At 45.8% G+C, this 20,398-nt stretch overlaps 1 protein-coding gene across 1 annotated transcript in view; it reads left to right on the top strand.

Annotated features, from left to right (window-relative positions):
• Window positions 1-16,962, top strand: part of LOC123481289 (regulator of G-protein signaling 7-like) — a 114,986-nt gene extending 98,024 nt beyond the window's left edge. The window contains exons 5-6 of the mRNA XM_045216270.1: window positions 8,075-8,181; window positions 16,835-16,962. Of these exons, the coding sequence (XP_045072205.1) occupies window positions 8,075-8,181; window positions 16,835-16,906 (179 nt within the window). The 3' untranslated portion in view covers window positions 16,907-16,962. The remainder of the gene's footprint in view (window positions 1-8,074; window positions 8,182-16,834) is intronic.
• Window positions 16,963-20,398: the final 3,436 nt, after the last annotated feature.

Genomic DNA, 20,398 nt, shown 5'->3' with positions numbered 1-20,398 from the left:
CACTACATGATTCCATATGTGTTATTTCATAGTTTTGATGTCTTTTTTTACAGTGCCCTGTAGCTCAGTTGGTAGAGCATGGCACTTGCAACTCCAGGGTTGTCATGGTCGTTTACGGACGAGAAGGACCAAGGCACAGCGTGAAATGCATTCATATTTATTTACGGCTAAACACACGACAAAACAACAAACGAAACGTGAAGTCCAAGGTAGCATACAAACAACATACCTTACACGGAACAAGATCCCACAACTAACTGGTGCCAACAGGCTGCCTAAGTATGGTCCCCAATCAGAGACAACGAGCAACAGCTGCCTCTGATTGGGAACCACACAGGCCAACATAGATCTACCCATTCTAGATCTTAAACACAGAACATCGACATAGCACAACACGACCCAGAAAATACACACCCTGACTCAACAAATACAAGTCCTTAGAGTCAGGGCGTGACAAGGGTTGTGGGTTCGTTTCCCACGGGGGGCCAGTATGAAAAATGTATGCACTCACTAACTGTAAGTCGCTCTGGATGAGAGCGTCTGGTAAATGACTAAAATGTAAATGTGAGACCCTGGATTGACCTTGAGGGGTTTAGATGATAAAATATGGTAAAGGCTTTGTGATGATTGACCTTGAGGGGTTTAGATGGTAAAATATGGTAAAGTCTTTGTGATGCAACACCTTGGATTGACCTTGAGGGGGTTAGACGGTAACATATGGTAAAACATCCTCTTGTATGATGTACCGTTTCACCGTTTTCTTCGAACGGTTGATGACACACATGAGTCAATCCTTCATGACATCAGCTTCAGAATGTTTAGCTACTGGGCACACAGAACAGACAACAGAAGGAAAGGGGCAAAGGATTGGATAGGCCCCTCAGCAGCAGGTGGAGGAGGAGAGGAGAGGAGAGGAGAGGAGAGGAGAGGAGAGGAGAGGAGAGGAGAGGGAGAGGAGAGGAGAGGAGAGGAGAGGGAGGAGAAGGCAGGGAGAGGAGAGGAGGGGAGAGGAGAAGGCAGGGAGAGGAGAGGAGAGGAGAGGAGAGGGGAGAGAAGGCAGGGAGAGGAGAGGAGGGGAGAGGAGAAGGCAGGGAGAGGAGAGGAGGGGAGAGGAGAGGAGAGGACAGGAGAGGAGAGGAGGGGAGAGGAGAGGAGAGGAGGGGAGGGGAGGAGAGGGGAGAGAGGGAGGAGAAGGCAGGGAGAGGAGGGGAGAGGAGAAGGCAGGGAGAGGAGAGGAGGGGAGAGGAGAGGAGAGGAGAGGAGAGGAGAGGAGAGGAGAGGAGAGGAGAGGAGAGGAGAGGAGAGGAGAGGAGAGGAGAGGAGAGGAGAGGAGAGGGGGAGAGGGGAGAGGGGAGAGGAGAGGAGAGGAGAGGGGAGGGAGGGAGGAGAAGGCAGGAGAGGAGAGGAGGGGAGAGGAGAAGGCAGGGAGAAGAGAGGAGGGAGAGGAGAGGAGAGGAGAGAGAGGGAGGAGAAGGCAGGGAGAGGAGAAGGAGGGAGAGGAGAGACAGGAGAGGAGAGGGGGGGGGGAGAGGAGAGGAGAGAGAGGAGAGGAGAGGAGAGGAGAGGAGAGAGAGGAGAGGAGAGGAGAGGAGAGGAGAGGAGAGGAGAGGAGGGGAGGGGAGGGGAGAGGAGAGGAGGGGAGGGGAGAGGAGAGGAGAGGGGAGAGAGGGAGGAGAAGGCAGGGAGGGGGGAGGAGAAGGCAGGGAGGGGAGAGGAGAAGGCAGGGAGAGAGAGAGGAGAGGAGAGGAGAGGAGAGGAGAGGAGAGGAGAGGAGAGGAGAGAGAGGAGAGGAGAGGAGAGAGAGAGGAGAGGAGAGGAGAGAGAGGAGAGGGAGGAGAGGCAGGAGAGGAGAGGAGAGGAGAGGAGAGGAGAGGAGAGGAGAGGAGAGGAGAGGAGAGAGAGGGAGGAGAAGGCAGGGAGAGGAGAGGAGGGGAGGGGAGGGGAGGGGAGGGGAGGGGAGAGAGAGAGGAGAGGACAGAGAGGAGAGAGAGGGAGGAGAAGGCAGGGAGAGGAGAGAGAGGAGAGGAGGAGAGGAGAGGAGAGGAGAGGAGAGAGGGAGGAGAAGGCAGGGAGAGGAGAGGAGGGGAGAGGAGAGGAGAGGAGAGGAGAGGAGAGGGAGGAGAAGGCAGGGAGAGGAGAGGAGAGGAGAGGAGAGGAGAGGAGAGGAGAGGAGAGGAGAGGAGAGGAGAGGAGAGAGGGAGGAGAAGGCAGGGAGAGGAGAGGAGGGGAGAGGAGAGGAGAGGAGAGGAGAGGAGAGGAGAGGAGAGGAGAGGAGAGGAGAGGAGAGGAGAGGGCTGGGGCTGGGGCTGGGGCTGCCATGCTGTGATGTGTTGCCCCAACCCCCAGCCATACTACCATGCTGTGATGTGTTGCCCCAGCCCCCAGCCATACTACCATGCTGTGATGTGTTGCCCCAGCCCCTGGCGATACTACCATGATGTAGTATGGTCAAGTTCTTCCACACCGATCTCGACAATCCATTTCTGTATGGACCTCGCTTTGTGCACGGGGGCATTGTCATGCTGACACAGGAAAGGGCCTTCCCCAAACTGTTTCCACAAAGTTGCAAGCACAGAATCGTCTAAGATTTCCCTTCACTGGAACTAAGGGGCCCGAACCATGAAAAACAGCCCCAGACCATTATTCCCCCTCCACCAAACTTTACAGTTGGCACTATGCATTGGGGCAGGTAGCGTTCTCCTGGCATCCGCAAAATCCAGATTTGTCTGTCGGACTGCCAGATGGTGAAGCGTGATTCATCACTCCAGAGAACGCATTTCCACTGCTCCAGAGTCCAATGGCGGTGAGCTTTACACCACTCCATCCGACGCTTGGCATTGCGCATGGTGATCTTAGGCTTGTGTGTGGCTCCTCGGCCATGGAAATCAATATTTTTTTACCCCCTTTACTCCCAATTTCATCATATCCAAGTGGTAGTTACAGTCTTGTCCCGTCACTGCAACTCCTGTACGGATTCGGGAGAGGCGAAGGTCGAGAGCCGTGCGTCCTCCGAAACACGACCCCGCCAAGCCGCTCTGCTTCTTGACACAATGCACACTTAACCCGGAAGCCTGCCACACCAATGTGTCGGAGGAAACACTGTACACCTGGCGACCGTGTCAGCGTGCACTGCGCCCGGCCCGCCACAGGAGTCGCTACAGTGCGATGGGACAAGGACATCCCGGCCGGCCAAACCCTCCCCTAACCCGGACGACGCTGGGCCAATTGTGCGTTGCCTCATGGGTCTCCCGGTCGCGGCCGGCTGCGACACAGCCCGGTATCGAACCAGGATCTGTAGTAACTGCGATGCAGTGCCTTAGACCGCTGCGCCACTCGGGAGGCCCTCATGGAAACCCATTTCATGAAGCTCCCAACGAACAGTTATTGTGCTGACGTTGCTTCCAGAGGCAGTTTGGAACTCGGTAGTGAGTGTTGCAACCGAGGACAGGCATCAGCACTCGGCGGTCCTGTTCTGTGAGCTTGTGTGACCTACCACTTCGCGGCTGAGCCGTTGTTGCTCCTAGACGTTTCCACTTTACAATAACAGCACTGAAAGTTGACCGGGGCAGCTCTAGCAGGGCAGAAATTTGACAAACTGCCTTGTTGGAAAGGTGGCATCCTATGACGGTACCACGTTGAAAGTCACTTAGCTTTTCAGTAAGGCCATTCTACTGCCAATGTTTGTCTATGGAGATTGCATGGCTGTGTGCTCAGATATTATACACCTGTCAGCAACGGGTATGGCTGAAATAGACTAATCCATTAATTTGAAGGGGTGTCCACATACTTTTTTAAATATAGTGTATCTACCTCAATTACCTGGTACCCCTGCACATTGACTCAGTACTGGTCCCCCGCCAGGGTTGTGGGTTCGATTCCCACGGGGGGCCAGTATAAAAAAAATAATAATGATGTATTCACTAACTGTAAGTCGCTCTGGATAGCGTCTGCTAAATGACTAAAATGTAAAATGTAAAAATGTACAGTAACAGTAAACTACAGTAACAGTGAACTAGGGTGCATCCCAAATGGCACCTTATTCTTTATGGCTCTGGTTGAAAGTAGTGCGCTAAATAGGTAATATAGTGTAATTTGGGATGCAGCAAAGATCCTACAGAGGCAGGTAGATTGGGTCTGCTTCCCAAATGGTAACCTACTCCCTATTTAGTGCACAACTTTTGACCAGTGTCCATAGGGCACTATATGGGAAGGCAGGGTAATAGGGCACTATATGGGAAGGCAGGGTAATAGGGCACTATATGGGAAGGCAGGGTAATAGGGCACTATATGGGAAGGCAGGGTAATAGGGCACTATATGGGAAGGCAGGGTAATAGGGCACTATATGGGAAGGCAGGGTAATAGGGCACTATATGGGGAAGGCAGGGTAATAGGGCACTATATGGGAAGGCAGGGTAATAGGGCACTATATGGGAAGGCAGGGTAATAGGGCACTATATGGGAAGGCAGGGTAATAGGGCACTATATGGGAAGGCAGGGTAATAGGGCACTATATGGGAAGGCGGGGTAATAGGGCACTATATGGGAAGGCGGGGTAATAGGGCACTATATGGGAAGGCAGGGTAATAGGGCACTATATGGGAAGGCAGGGTAATAGGGCACTATATGGGAAGGCAGGGTAATAGGGCACTATATGGGAAGGCAGGGTAATAGGGCACTATATGGGAAGGCGGGGTAATAGGGCACTATATGGGAAGGCAGGGTAATAGGGCACTATATGGGAAGGCAGGGTAATAGGGCACTATATGGGAAGGCGGGGTAATAGGGCACTATATGGGAAGGCAGGGTAATAGGGCACTATATGGGAAGGCAGGGTAATAGGGCACTATATGGGAAGGCAGGGTAATAGGGCACTATATGGGAAGGCAGGGTAATAGGGCACTATATGGGAAGGCAGGGGTAATAGGGCACTATATGGGAAGGCAGGGTAATAGGGCACTATATGGGAAGGCAGGGTAATAGGGCACTATATGGGAAGGCAGGGTAATAGGGCACTATATGGGAAGGCAGGGTAATAGGGCACTATATGGGAAGGCAGGGTAATAGGGCACTATATGGGAAGGCAGGGTAATAGGGCACTATATGGGAAGGCATTAAAATGCAAATCAATTTATAACATTTTTGACATGCGTTCTTCTGGATTTTTTTGTTGTTATTCTGTCTCTCACTGTTCAAATAAACCTACCATTAATATTATAGACTGATAATTTCTTTGTCAGTGGGCAAACGTACAAAATCAGCAGGGGATCAAATACTTTTTTCCCTCACTGTATATCGACTCCTCTCTGCCTCAGGCGATGCCTGTGACCCAACTGGCACCCTATTCCCTTTCTAGTGCACTACTTTTGACCAGGGCCCACAGGGCTCTATATAAGGAATAGGGTGCCATTTGGGACACAAGCCTATATCTGATCCATGTACATTAGCCCACACTGTTCTCACACTGTTCTTTTTTGGAAACACATTTAGTCCCATACACCAGATAGGTGCAGCGAAAGGTGTTGTTTTACAGTGTCAGCCATAGTAGCACGACGCCCCTGGAGCAAAGTATGGTTAAGTGCCTTGCTCAAGGGCACATTGAAAGATTTTTCACCTTGTCGGCTCAGGTATTGGAACCAGCGACATTTCGGTTGCTGGGCAACACTCTAACCGCTAGGCTACCTGCCGCTCCAACACTGTTCAACACTGTCTGCTTTAACAACACTCTAACCGCTAGGCTACCTGCCGCTCCAACACTGTTCAACACTGTCTGCTTTAACAACTAACCGCTAGGCTACCTGCCGCTCCAACACTGTTCAACACTGTCTGCTTTAACAACACTCTAACCGCTAGGCTACCTTCCGCTCCAACGCTGTTCAACACTGTCTGCTTTAACAACACTCTAACCGCTAGGCTACCTGCCGCTCCAACACTGTTCAACACTGTCTGCTTTAACAACACTCTAACCGCTAGGCTACCTGCCGCTCCAACACTGTTCAGCACTGTCTGCTTTAACAACACTCTAACCGCTAGGCTACCTGCCGCTCCAACACTGTTCAGCACTGTCTGCTTTAACAACACTCTAACCGCTAGGCTACCTGCCGCTCAACGCTGTTCAACACTGTCTGCTTTAACAACACTCCAACCGCTAGGCTACCTGCCGCTCCAACGCTGTTCAACACTGTCTGCTTTAACAACACTCTAACCGCTAGGCTACCTGCCGCTCCCAACACTGTTCAACACTGTCTGCTTTAACAACTAACCGCTAGGCTACCTGCCGCTCCAACACTGTTCAACACTGTCTGCTTTAACAACTAACCGCTAGGCTACCTGCCGCTCCAACACTGTTCAACACTGTCTGCTTTAACAACTAACCGCTAGGCTACCTGCCGCCCAACGCTGTTCAACACTGTCTGCTTTAACAACACTCTAACCGCTAGGCTACCTGCCGCTCCAACGCTGTTCAACACTGTCTGCTTTAACAACACTCTAACCGCTAGGCTACCTGCCGCTCCAACGCTGTTCAACACTGTCTGCTTTAACAACACTCTAACCGCTAGGCTACCTGCCGCTCCAACACTGTTCAACACTGTCTGCTTTAACAACACTCTAACCGCTAGGCTACCTGCCGCTCCAACACTGTTCAACACTGTCTGCTTTAACAACTAACCGCTAGGCTACCTGCCGCTCCAACACTGTTCAACACTGTCTGCTTTAACAACACTCTAACCACTAGGCTACCTGCCGCTCCAATACTGTTCAACACTGTCTGCTTTAACAACACTCTAACCGCTAGGCTACCTGCCGCTCCAACACTGTTCAACACTGTCTGCTTTAACAACTAACCACTAGGCTACCTGCCGCTCCAACACTGTTCAACACTGTCTGCTTTAACAACTAACCGCTAGGCTACCTGCCGCTCCAACACTGTTCAACACTGTCTGCTTTAACAACTAACCGCTAGGCTACCTGCCGCTCCAACGCTGTTCAACACTGTCTGCTTTAACAACTAACCGCTAGGCTACCTGCCGCTCCAACACTGTTCAACACTGTCTGCTTTAACAACACTCTAACCGCTAGGCTACCTGCCGCTCCAACACTGTTCAACACTGTCTGCTTTAACAACTAACCGCTAGGCTACCTGCCGCTCAACGCTGTTCAACACTGTCTGCTTTAACAACACTCTAACCGCTAGGCTACCTGCCGCTCCAACACTGTTCAACACTGTCTGCTTTAACAACACTCTAACCGCTAGGCTACCTGCCGCTCCAACACTGTTCAACACTGTCTGCTTTAACAACTAACCGCTAGGCTACCTGCCGCTCCAACACTGTTCAACACTGTCTGCTTTAACAACACTCTAACCGCTAGGCTACCTGCCGCTCCAACACTGTTCAACACTGTCTGCTTTAACAACACTCTAACCGCTAGGCTACCTGCCGCTCCAACACTGTTCAACACTGTCTGCTTTAACAACACTCTAACCGCTAGGCTACCTGCCGCTCCAACACTGTTCAACACTGTCTGCTTTAACAACTAACCGCTAGGCTACCTGCCGCTCCAACACTGTTCAACACTGTCTGCTTTAACATGGGAGGAAAGGGGAGGTGTGAAAGAAGGGCCTGTTGTGTGTTTGAGGGGGGGGGGGTTCTCTCCTTCCCTCCTAACAGCAGACTGATAGCCAGCTTCTCCCTCTCTTCACACACCCTCTGTTTTATTCTGTGTTGTTCTCTCCTTCCTCTTCTGTGACATTCTACCCTGTTCATGCATTTCCATCACCTTTGATACCCAGGTGGTAAAATGCATTGGTCACGATGCTGAGTCCCTGGCTTCAAAGGGTTCTCTCACATTAAGGAGTCAATGTGATGAAATATACAGTACATGGCATCTTGGGCTCTTCATGCATTAAAACGCTCTCTACCAATGTTGAAACATGGTGGGATTGATGCTGTTGTTTTGTAGCAGTGGAGATTAATGTTGTAATTGTTGATGATGTTGTTATTATTGTTCATTATGTTGCTGTTGTTGTTGAATATGTTTTTTGTTGTTGTTGTTGTTGTTGTTGTTGTGTTACAGTAGAGGCGCTCCACCTTGGAACTCTGATGGCAGCCCACGGCTACTTCTTCCCCATCTCAGACCATGTGCTCACTCTGAAGGACGATGGAACCTTCTACAGGTTTCAGGTACTAAGATAAGATCAACTTCTACAGGTTTCAGGTACTAAGATAAGATCAACTTCTACAGGTTTCAGGTACTAAGATAAGATCAATTTCTACAGGTTTCAGGTATTAAGATAAGATAAGATCAACTTCTACAGGTTTCAGGTACTAAGATAAGATCAACTTCTACAGGTTTCAGGTACTAAGATAAGATCAATTTCTACAGGTTTCAGGTATTAAGATAAGATCAACTTCTACAGGTTTCAGGTACTAAGATAAGATCAACTTCTACAGATTTCAGGTACTAAAATAAGATAAGATCAACTTCGACAGATTTCAGGTACTAAGATAAGATCAACTTCTACAGGTTTCAGGTTTTTAGGATAAGATCAACTTCTACAGGTTTCAGGTTTTTCGGATAAGATCAACTTCTACAGGTTTCAGGTACTAAGATAACATAAGATAACATAAGATCAACTTTATTGTTCCTGAAAGGATATTTGTTTTGTACAGGACTGTATGTTTCTTATCTCTACGGCCTACTGGGATAGTGGTGTGTTAGTAGATTAGTGTCTAATGGTAACGGCCTACTGGGATAGTGGTGTGTTAGTAGATTAGTGTCTAATGGTAACGGCCTACTGGGATAGTGGTGTGTTAGTAGATAAGTGTCTAATGGTAACGGCCTACTGGGATAGTGGTGTGTCAGTAGATTAGTGTCAATGGTAACGGCCTACTGGGATAGTGGTGTGTTAGTAGATTAGTGTTTAATGGTAACGGCCTACTGGGATAGTGGTGTGTTAGTAGATTAGTGTCTAATGGTAACGGCCTACTGGGATAGTGGTGTGTCAGTAGATTAGTGTCTAATGGTAACGGCCTACTGGGATAGTGGTGTGTTAGTAGATTAGTGTCTAATGGTAACGGCCTACTGGGATAGTGGTGTGTTAGTAGATTAGTGTCTAATGGTAACGGCCTACTGGTTAGTGGTGTGTTAGTAGATTAGTGTCTAATGGTAACGGCCTACTGGGATAGTGGTGTGTTAGTAGATTAGTGTCTAATGGTAACGGCCTACTGGGATAGTGGTGTGTCAGTAGATTAGTGTCTAATGGTAACGGCCTACTGGGATAGTGGTGTGTTAGTAGATTAGTGTCTAATGGTAACGGCCTACTGGGATAGTGGTGTGTTAGTAGATTAGTGTCTAATGGTAACGGCCTACTGGGATAGTGGTGTGTTAGTAGATTAGTGTCTAATGGTAACGGCCTACTGGGATAGTGGTGTGTTAGTAGATTAGTGTCTAATGGTAACGGCCTACTGGGATAGTGGTGTGTTAGTAGATTAGTGCTCTAATGGTAACGGCCTACTGGGATAGTGGTGTGTTAGTAGATTAGTGTCTAATGGTAACGGCCTACTGGTTAGTGGTGTGTTAGTAGATTAGTGTCTAATGGTAACGGCCTACTGGGATAGTGGTGTGTCAGTAGATTAGTGTCTAATGGTAACGGCCTACTGGGATAGTGGTGTGTTAGTAGATTAGTGTCTAATGGTAACGGCCTACTGGTTAGTGGTGTGTTAGTAGATTAGTGTCTAATGGTAACGGCCTACTGGGATAGTGGTGTGTTAGTAGATTAGTGTCTAATGGTAACGGCCTACTGGGATAGTGGTGTGTTAGTAGATTAGTGTCTAATGGTAACGGCCTACTGGGATAGTGGTGTGTTAGTAGATTAGTGTCTAATGGTAACGGCCTACTGGGATAGTGGTGTGTTAGTAGATTAGTGTCTAATGGTAACGGCCTACTGGGATAGTGGTGTGTTAGTAGATTAGTGTCTAATGGTAACGGCCTACTGGGATAGTGGTGTGTTAGTAGATTAGTGTCTAATGGTAACGGCCTACTGGGATAGTGGTGTGTTAGTAGATTAGTGTCTAATGGTAACGGCCTACTGGGATAGTGGTGTGTTAGTAGATTAGTGTCTAATGGTAACGGCCTACTGGGATAGTGGTGTGTTAGTAGATTAGTGTCTAATGGTAACGGCCTACTGGGATAGTGGTGTGTTAGTAGATTAGTGTCTAATGGTAACGGCCTACTGGGATAGTGGTGTGTTAGTAGATTAGTGTCTAATGGTAACGGCCTACTGGGATAGTGGTGTGTTAGTAGATTAGTGTCTAATGGTAACGGCCTACTGGGATAGTGGTGTGTTAGTAGATTAGTGTCTAATGGTAACGGCCTACTGGGATAGTGGTGTGTTAGTAGATTAGTGTCTAATGGTAACAGCCTACTGGGATAGTGGTGTGTTAGTAGATTAGTGTCTAATGGTAACGGCCTACTGGGATAGTGGTGTGTTAGTAGATTAGTGTCTAATGGTAACGGCCTACTGGGATAGTGGTGTGTCAGTAGATTAGTGTCTAATGGTAACGGCCTACTGGGATAGTGGTGTGTTAGTAGATTAGTGTCTAATGGTAACGGCCTACTGGGATAGTGGTGTGTTAGTAGATTAGTGTCTAATGGTAACGGCCTACTGGGATAGTGGTGTGTTAGTAGATTAGTGTCTAATGGTAACGCTACTGGGATAGTGGTGTGTTAGTAGATTAGTGTCTAATGGTAACTGACCTACTGGGATAGTGGTGTGTTAGTAGATTAGTGTCTAATGGTAACGGCCTACTGGGATAGTGGTGTGTTAGTAGATTAGTGTCTAATGGTAACGGCCTACTGGGATAGTGGTGTGTTAGTAGATTAGTGTCTAATGGTAACGGCCTACTGGGATAGTGGTGTGTTAGTAGATTAGTGTCTAATGGTAACGGCCTACTGGGATAGTGGTGTGTTAGTAGATTAGTGTCTAATGGTAACGGCCTACTGGGATAGTGGTGTGTTAGTAGATAAGTGTCTAATGGTAACGGCCTACTGGGATAGTGGTGTGTCAGTAGATTAGTGTCTAATGGTAACGGCCTACTGGGATAGTGGTGTGTTAGTAGATTAGTGTTTAATGGTAACGGCCTACTGGGATAGTGGTGTGTTAGTAGATTAGTGTCTAATGGTAACGGCCTACTGGTTAGTGGTGTGTTAGTAGATTAGTGTCTAATGGTAACGGCCTACTGGGATAGTGGTGTGTTAGTAGATTAGTGTCTAATGGTAATGGCCTACTGGGATAGTGGTGTGTCAGTAGATTAGTGTCTAATGGTAACGGCCTACTGGGATAGTGGTGTGTTAGTAGATTAGTGTCTAATGGTAACGGCCTACTGGGATAGTGGTGTGTTAGTAGATTAGTGTCTAATGGTAACGGCCTACTGGGATAGTGGTGTGTTAGTAGATTAGTGTCTAATGGTAACGGCCTACTGGGATAGTGGTGTGTTAGTAGATTAGTGTCTAATGGTAACGGCCTACTGGGATAGTGGTGTGTTAGTAGATTAGTGTCTAATGGTAACGACCTACTGGGATAGTGGTGTGTTAGTAGATTAGTGTCTAATGGTAACGGCCTACTGGGATAGTGTGTGTCAGTAGATTAGTGTCTAATGGTAACGGCCTTACTGGGATAGTGGTGTGTTAGTAGATTAGTGTCTAATGGTAACGGCCTACTGGGATAGTGGTGGGTTAGTAGATTAGTGTCTAATGGTAACGGCCTACTGGAGATAGTGGTGTGTCAGTAGATTAGTGTCTAATGGTAACGGCCTACTGGGATAGTGGTGTGTTAGTAGATTAGTGTCTAATGTAACGGACTACTGGGATAGTGGTGTGTTAGTAGATTAGTGTCTAATGGTAACGGCCTACTGGGATAGTGGTGTGTTAGTAGATTAGTGTCTAATGGTAACGGCCACTGGGATAGTGGTGTGTTAGTAGATTAGTGTCTAATGGTAACGGCCTACTGGGATAGTGGTGTGTTAGTAGATTAGTGTCTATTGGTATGCCTACTGGGATAGTGGTGTGTTAGTAGATTAGTGTCTAATGGTAACGGCCTACTGGGATAGTGGTGTGTTAGTAGATTAGTGTCTAATGGTAACGGCCTACTGGGATAGTGGTGTGTTAGTAGATTAGTGTCTAATGGTAACGGCCTACTGGGATAGTGGTGTGTTAGTAGATTAGTGTCTAATGGTAACGGCCTACTGGGATAGTGGTGTGTTAGTAGATTAGTGTCTAATGGTAACGGCCTACTGGGATAGTGGTGTGTTAGTAGATTAGTGTCTAATGGTAACGGCCTACTGGGATAGTGGTGTGTTAGTAGATTAGTGTCTAATGGTAACGGCCTACTGGGATAGTGGTGTGTTAGTAGATTAGTGTCTAATGGTAACGGCCTACTGGGATAGTGGTGTTTAGTAGATTAGTGTCTAATGGTAACGGCCTACTGGGATAGTGGTGTGTTAGTAGATTAGTGTCTAATGGTAACGGCCTACTGGGATAGTGGTGTGTTAGTAGATTAGTGTCTAATGGTAACGGCCTACTGGGATAGTGGTGTGTTAGTAGATTAGTGTCTAATGGTAACGGCTCTACTGGGATAGTGGTGTGTTAGTAGATTAGTGTCTAATGGTAACGGCCTACTGGGATAGTGGTGTGTTAGTAGATTAGTGTCTAATGGTAACGGCCTACTGGGATAGTGGTGTGTTAGTAGATTAGTGTCTAATGGTAACGGCCTACTGGGATAGTGGTGTGTTAGTAGATTAGTGTCTAATGGTAACGGCCTACTGGGATAGTGGTGTGTTAGTAGATTAGTGTCTAATGGTAACGGCCTACTGGGATAGTGGTGTGTTAGTAGATTGGTGTCTAATGGTAACGGCCTACTGGGATAGTGGTGTGTTAGTAGATTAGTGTCTAATGGTAACGGCCTCACTGGGATAGTGGTGTGTTAGTAGATTAGTGTCTAATGGTAACGGCCTACTGGGATAGTGGTGTGTTAGTAGATTAGTGTCTAATGGTAACGGCCTACTGGGATAGTGGTGTGTTAGTAGATTAGTGTCTAATGGTAACGGCCTACTGGGATAGTGGTGTGTTAGTAGATTAGTGTGTCTAATGGTAACGGCCTACTGGGATAGTGGTGTGTTAGTAGATTAGTGTCTAATGGTAACGGCCTACTGGGATAGTGGTGTGTTAGTAGATTAGTGTCTAATGGTAACGCCTCACTGGGATAGTGGTGTGTTAGTAGATTAGTGTCTAATGGTAACGGCCTACTGGGATAGTGGTGTGTTAGTAGATTAGTGTCTAATGGTAACGGCCTACTGGGATAGTGGTGTGTTAGTAGATTAGTGTCTAATGGTAACGGCCTACTGGGATAGTGGTGTGTTAGTAGATTAGTGTCTAATGGTAACGGCCTACTGGGATAGTGGTGTGTTAGTAGATTAGTGTCTAATGGTAACGGCCTACTGGGATAGTGGTGTGTTAGTAGATTAGTGTCTAATGGTAACGGCCTACTGGGATAGTGGTGTGTTAGTAGATTAGTGTCTAATGGTAACGGCCTACTGGGATAGTGGTGTGTTAGTAGATTAGTGTCTAATGGTAACGGCCTACTGGGATAGTGGTGTGTTAGTAGATTAGTGTCTAATGGTAACGCCTACTGGGATAGTGGTGTGTTAGTAGATTAGTGTCTAATGGTAACGGCCTACTGGGATAGTGGTGTGTTAGTAGATTAGTGTCTAATGGTAACGGCCTACTGGGATAGTGGTGTGTTAGTAGATTAGTGTCTAATGGTAACGGCCTACTGGGATAGTGGTGTGTTAGTAGATTAGTGTCTAATGGTAACGGCCTACTGGGATAGTGGTGTGTTAGTAGATTAGTGTCTAATGGTAACGCCTACTGGGATAGTGGTGTGTTAGTAGATTAGTGTCTAATGGTAACGGCCTACTGGGATAGTGGTGTGTTAGTAGATTAGTGTCTAATGTGTAACGGCCTACTGGGATAGTGGTGTGTTAGTAGATTAGTGTCTAATGGTAACGGCCTACTGGGATAGTGGTGTGTTAGTAGATTAGTGTCTAATGGTAACGGCCTACTGGGATAGTGGTGTGTTAGTAGATTAGTGTCTAATGGTAACGGCCTACTGGGATAGTGGTATGTTAGTAGATTAGTGTCTAATGGTAACGGCCTACTGGGATAGTGGTGTGTTAGTAGATTAGTGTCTAATGGTAACGGCCTACTGGGATAGTGGTGTGTTAGTAGATTAGTGTCTAATGGTAACGGCCTACTGGGATATAGTGGTGTGTTAGTAGATTAGTGTCTAATGGTAACGGCCTACTGGGATAGTGGTGTGTTAGTAGATTAGTGTCTAATGGTAACGGGCCTACTGGGATAGTGGTGTGTTAGTAGATTAGTGTCTAATGGTAACGGCCTACTGGGATAGTGGTGTGTTAGTAGATTAGTGTCTAATGGTAACGGCCTACTGGGATAGTGGTGTGTTAGTAGATTAGTGTCTAATGGTAACGGCCTACTGGGATAGTGGTGTGTTAGTAGATTAGTGTCTAATGGTAACGGCCTACTGGGATAGTGGTGTGTCAGTAGATTAGTGTCTAATGGTAACGGCCTACTGGTTAGTGGTGTGTTAGTAGATTAGTGTCTAATGGTAACGGCCTACTGGGATAGTGGTGTGTTAGTAGATTAGTGTCTAATGGTAACGGCCTACTGGGATAGTGGTGTGTTAGTAGATTAGTGTCTAATGGTAACGGCCTACTGGGATAGTGGTGTGTTAGTAGATTAGTGTCTAATGGTAACGGCCTACTGGGATAGTGGTGTGTTAGTAGATTAGTGTCTAATGGTAACGGCCTACTGGGATAGTGGTGTGTCAGTAGATTAGTGTCTAATGGTAACGGCCTACTGGGATAGTGGTGTGTTGGTAGATTAGTGTCTAATGGTAACGGCCTACTGGGATAGTGGTGTGTTAGTAGATTAGTGTCTAATGGTAACGGCCTACTGGGATAGTGGTGTGTCAGTAGATTAGTGTCTAATGGTAACGGCCTACTGGGATAGTGGTGTGTTAGTAGATTAGTGTCTAATGGTAACGGCCTACTGGGATAGTGGTGTGTCAGTAGATTAGTGTCTAATGGTAACGGCCTACTGGGATAGTGGTGTGTTAGTAGATTAGTGTCTAATGGTAACGGCCTACTGGGATAGTGGTGTGTTAGTAGATTAGTGTCTAATGGTAACGGCCTACTGGGATAGTGGTGTGTTAGTAGATTAGTGTTTGAGTGGTTAAATTACTACAGTATTTTATTCATATTGCCTAATAATGAGTTGATAGAGTGATGCAGCCGGTATAAACTATAGGTAATGTTTACAGATCAGGTATAAACTATAGCTAATGTTTACAGATCAGGTATAAACTATAGGTAATGTTTACAGATCAGGTATAAACTATAGCTAATGTTTACAGATCAGGTATAAACTATAGCTAATGTTTACAGATCAGGTATAAACTATAGGTAATGTTTACAGATCAGGTATAAACTATAGCTAATGTTTACAGATCAGGTATAAACTATAGGTAATGTTTACAGATCAGGTATAAACTATAGCTAATGTTTGCAGATCAGGTATAAACTATAGCTAATGTTTACAGATCAGGTATAAACTATAGGTAATGTTTACAGATCAGGTATAAACTATAGCTAATGTTTACAGATCAGGTATAAACTATAGCTAATGTTTACAGATCAGGTATAAACTATAGCTAATGTTTACAGATCAGGTATAAACTATGGGTAATGTTTACAGATCAGGTATAAACTATAGGTAATGTTTACAGATCAGGTATAAACTATAGCTAATGTTTACAGATCAGGTATAAACTATAGGTAATGTTTACAGATCAGGTATAAACTATAGGTAATGTTTACAGATCAGGTATAAACTATAGCTAATGTTTACAGATCAGGTATAAACTATAGGTAATGTTTACAGATCAGGTATAAACTATAGGTAATGTTTACAGATCAGGTATAAACTATAGGTAATGTTTACAGATCAGGTATAAACTATAGCAAATGTTTACAGATCAGGTATAAACTATAGGTAATGTTTACAGATCAGGTATAAACTATAGCTAATGTTTACAGATCAGGTATAAACTATAGCTAATGTTTACAGATCAGGTATAAACTATAGCTAATGTTTACAGATCAGGTATAAACTATAGGTAATGTTTACAGATCAATATTGAAAACATCAAAATGTCCTTAATTCATGAGTGCTCTTGAAAATAACAGAAATGATCTGAAACAACAGTGATCTGGTTAAATATCCTGAAGGGTCTATTAGAATCATTACACAATGCACTCTCTCTCTCGCTCGCTCGCTCACACTTTCTCTCTCTCTCTCTCTCTCTCGCTCGCTCACTCACACTTTCTCTCTCTCTCTCTCTCTCTCTCTCTCTCTCTCTCTCTCTCTCTCTCTACCTCTCTGTCTCTCTCTCTCTGTCTCTCTACCTCTCTGTCTGTCTCTCTGTCTCTCTCTCTCTCTCTCTCTCTCTCTCTCTTGTCTCTGTCTCTCTCTCTCTCTCTTTCTCTTCTCTCTCTCTCTCTCTCTCTCTCTCTCTCTCTCTCTCTCTCTCTCTCTCTCTCTCTCTCTCTGTCTCTGTGTCTCTCTCTCTCTCTCTCTCTCTCTCTGTCTCTCTCTCTCTCTGTCTCTCTGTCTCTCTCTCTCTCTCTCTCTCTCTCTCTCTCTCTCTCTGTCTCTCTCTCTCTCTGTCTCTCCCTCTCCCTCCTCTCTCTCTTTCAGACTCCCTATTTCTGGCCATCCAACTGTTGGGAACCTGAGAACACAGACTATGGTGAGTACAGCAGACAATGACCTAAATCACCTAATTGTCACACACACACACACACTGAAACACATTAAACCACTGTCCAGTCCAGTAAATCCAGGCTACTTTCCCGTTCTCTTCTGCGGTCGGTCGGCCCAGAGCTCCAGTCATCCCTCCAGATGGAAGCTACTTCCTGCAGCCGGATGGATTACTGTTCTGTCAGGAACAAATCATGGAAAACAAAATCAGCTGAACAATATTCATATTCAGCTTACTGGTATACAACCAGGAAACCCATACACCAATACCCTGTCTGTCTGTTTCCTATCTGGTATACAACCAGGAAACCCATACACCAATACCCTGTCTGTCTGTTTCCTATCTGGTATACAACCAGGAAACCCATACACCAATACCCTGTCTGTCTGTTTCCTATCTGGTATACAACCAGGAAACCCATACACCAATATCCTGTCTGTCTGTTTCTATCTGGTATACAACCAGGAAACCCATACACCAATACCCTGTCTGTCTGTTTCCTATCTGGTATACAACCAGGAAACCCATACACCAATACCCTGTCTGTCTGTTTCCTATCTGGTATACAACCAGGAAACCCATACACCAATACCCTGTCTGTGTCACGTTCGTTGAAGGACGGGTCAGACCAAGGCGCAGCGTGATATGCGTACATGTTTATTGAACTTAATAAACACACGACAAAGGAAACGAACCGTGAAGTCCTAAGGTAGACACACAACTAACCTTACACGGAACAAGATCACACAACTAGACAGTGCCAATAGGCTGCCTAAGTATGGTCCCCAATCAGAGACAATGAGCGACAGCTGCCTCTGATTGGGAACCACACCGGCCAACATAGAAATACACATACTAGATAATACAACATAGAACATACACAACAAATAATTTTTGGTTCTAGAATGGCTAGCTTTATGGTTCTAGAATGATCAGCTCTATCGTTCTAGAATGGCCAGCTATGGTTCTAGAATGGTCAGCTTTATGGTTCTAGAACGGTCTGCTCTATGATCCTTGAATGGTCAGCTTTATGCTTCTAGAATGATCAGCTCTATGGTTCTAGAATGGTCAGATTTATGGTTTTAGAATGGTCAGCTTTATGGTTCTAGAATGGTCAACTCTATTGTTCTGAAATGGTCAGCTCTATGGTTATAGAATGGCCAGCTCTATGATTCTAGAATGGTCAGCTTCATGGTTCTAGAATGGTCAGCTTCATGGTTCTAGAATGGTCAGCTCTATGGTTCTAGAATGGTCAGCTTCATGGTTCTAGAATGGTCAGCTTCATGGTTCTAGAATGGTCAGCTCTATGGTTCTAGAATGGTCAGCTTCATGGTTCTAGAATGGTCAGCTCTATGGTTCTAGCATGGTCAGCTTTATGGTTCTAGAATGGTCAACTCTATTGTTCTGAAATGGTCAGCTCTATGGTTCTAGAATGGTCAGCTCTATGGTTCTAGCATGGTCAGCTTTATGGTTCTAGAATGGTCAACTCTATTGTTCTGAAATGGTCAGCTCTATGGTTTTAGAATGGTCAGCTCTATGGTTCTACAATGGTCAGCTCTATGGTTCTAGAAAGGTCAGCTCTATGGTTCTAGCATGGTCAGCTTTATGGTTCTAGAATGGTCAACTTCATGGTTCTAGAATGGTCAGCTCTATGGTTCTAGCATGGTCAGCTTTATGGTTCTAGAATGGTCAAATCTATTGTTCTGAAATGGTCAGCTCTATGGTTGTAGAATGGCCAGCTCTATGATTCTAGAATGGTCAGCTTCATGGTTCTAGAATGGTCAGCTTCGTGGTTCTAGAATGGTCAGCTCTATGGTTCTAGAATGGTCAGCTTCATGGTTCTAGAATGGTCAGCTTTATGGTTCTAGAATGGTCAGCTCTATGGTTCTAGAATGGTCAGCTCTATGGTTCTAGAATGGTCAGCTCTATGGTTCTAGAATGGTCAGCTATATGGTTCTAGAAAGGTCAGCTCTATGGTTCTAGAATGGTCAGCTCTATGGTTCTAGAATGGTCAGCTTCATGGTTCTAGAATGGTCAGCTTCATGGTTCTAGAATGGTCAGCTCTATGGTTCTAGAAAGGTCAGCTCTATGGTTCTAGAATGGTCAGCTTCATGGTTCTAGAATGGTCAGCTCTATGGTTCTAGAATGGTCAGATTCATGGTTCTAGAATGGTCAGCTTCATGGTTCTAGAAAGGTCAGCTCTATGGTTCTAGAATGGTCCGCTCTATGGTTCTAGAAAGGTCAGCTCTATGGTTCTAGAATGGTCAGCTCTATGGTTCTAGAATGGTCCGCTGTATGGTTCTAGAATGGTCCGCTCTATGGTTCTAGAAAGGTCAGATCTATGGTTCTAGAATGGTCAGCTCTATGGTTCTAGAATGGTCAGCTCTATGGTTCTAGAATGGTCAGCTCTATGGTTCTAGAATGGTCAGCTTCATGGTTCTAGAATGGTCAGCTCTATGGTTCTAGAATGGTCAGCTCTATGGTTCTAGAATGGTCCGCTCTATGGTTCTAGAAAGGTCAGCTCTATGGTTCTAGAATGGTCAGCTCTATGGTTCTAGAATGGTCAGCTCTATGGTTCTAGAATGGTCAGCTCTATGGTTCTAGAATGGTCAGCTCTATGGTTCTAGAATGGTCAGCTCTATGGTTCTAGAATGGTCAGCTCTATAGTTCTAGAATGGTCAGCAGGGAGAGAAGCTGTAGAAGAGGAGCTATACATAGAGATCATAATGGGGGGTGGAGCTATAGGTTCACTGATCCATCCTCCTCTGACAGAAGACATATGTTAGGATCCTCTGTTCTGTCATGATGTCAGAAACCTCTCTCCTGATGTATACAGTGGGGGAAAAAAGTATTTAGTTCTCCCACTTAAAAAGATGAGAGAGGCCTGTAATTTTCATCATAGGTACACGTCAACTATGACAGACAAATTGAGAAAAGAAAATCCAGAAAATCACATTGTAGGATTTTTAATGAATTTATTTGCAAATTATGGTGGAAAATAAGTATTTGGTCACCTACAAACAACCAAGATTTCTGGCTCTCACAGACCTGTAACTTCTTCTTTAGGGCTCCTCTGTCCTCCACTCGTTACCTGTATTAATGGCACCTGTTTGAACTTGTTATCAGTATAAAAGACACCTGTCCACAACCTCAAACAGTCACACTCCAAACTCCACTATGGCCAAGACCAAAGAGCTGTCCAAGGACACCAGAAACAAAATTGTAGACCTGCACCAGGCTGGGAAGACTGAATCTGCAATAGGTAAGCAGCTTGGTTTGAAGAGATCAACTGTGGGAGCAATTATTAGGAAATGGAAGACATACAAGACCACTGATCATCTCCCTCGATCTGGGGCTCACGCAAGATCTCACCCCGTGGCGTCAAAATGATCACAAGAACGGTGAGCAAAAATCCCAGAACCACACGGGGGACCTAGTGAATGACCTGCAGAGAGCTGGGACCAAAGCAAAGCCTACCATCAGTAACACACTACGCCAGG

This window comes from Coregonus clupeaformis, unplaced genomic scaffold (assembly GCF_020615455.1).
Source record: "Coregonus clupeaformis isolate EN_2021a unplaced genomic scaffold, ASM2061545v1 scaf0657, whole genome shotgun sequence".
NCBI classification, from domain to species: Eukaryota; Metazoa; Chordata; class Actinopteri; order Salmoniformes; family Salmonidae; genus Coregonus; species Coregonus clupeaformis.
The sequence above is the reverse complement of the archived record's forward strand: the minus strand, read 5'-3'. Positions and strand labels throughout refer to the sequence as shown.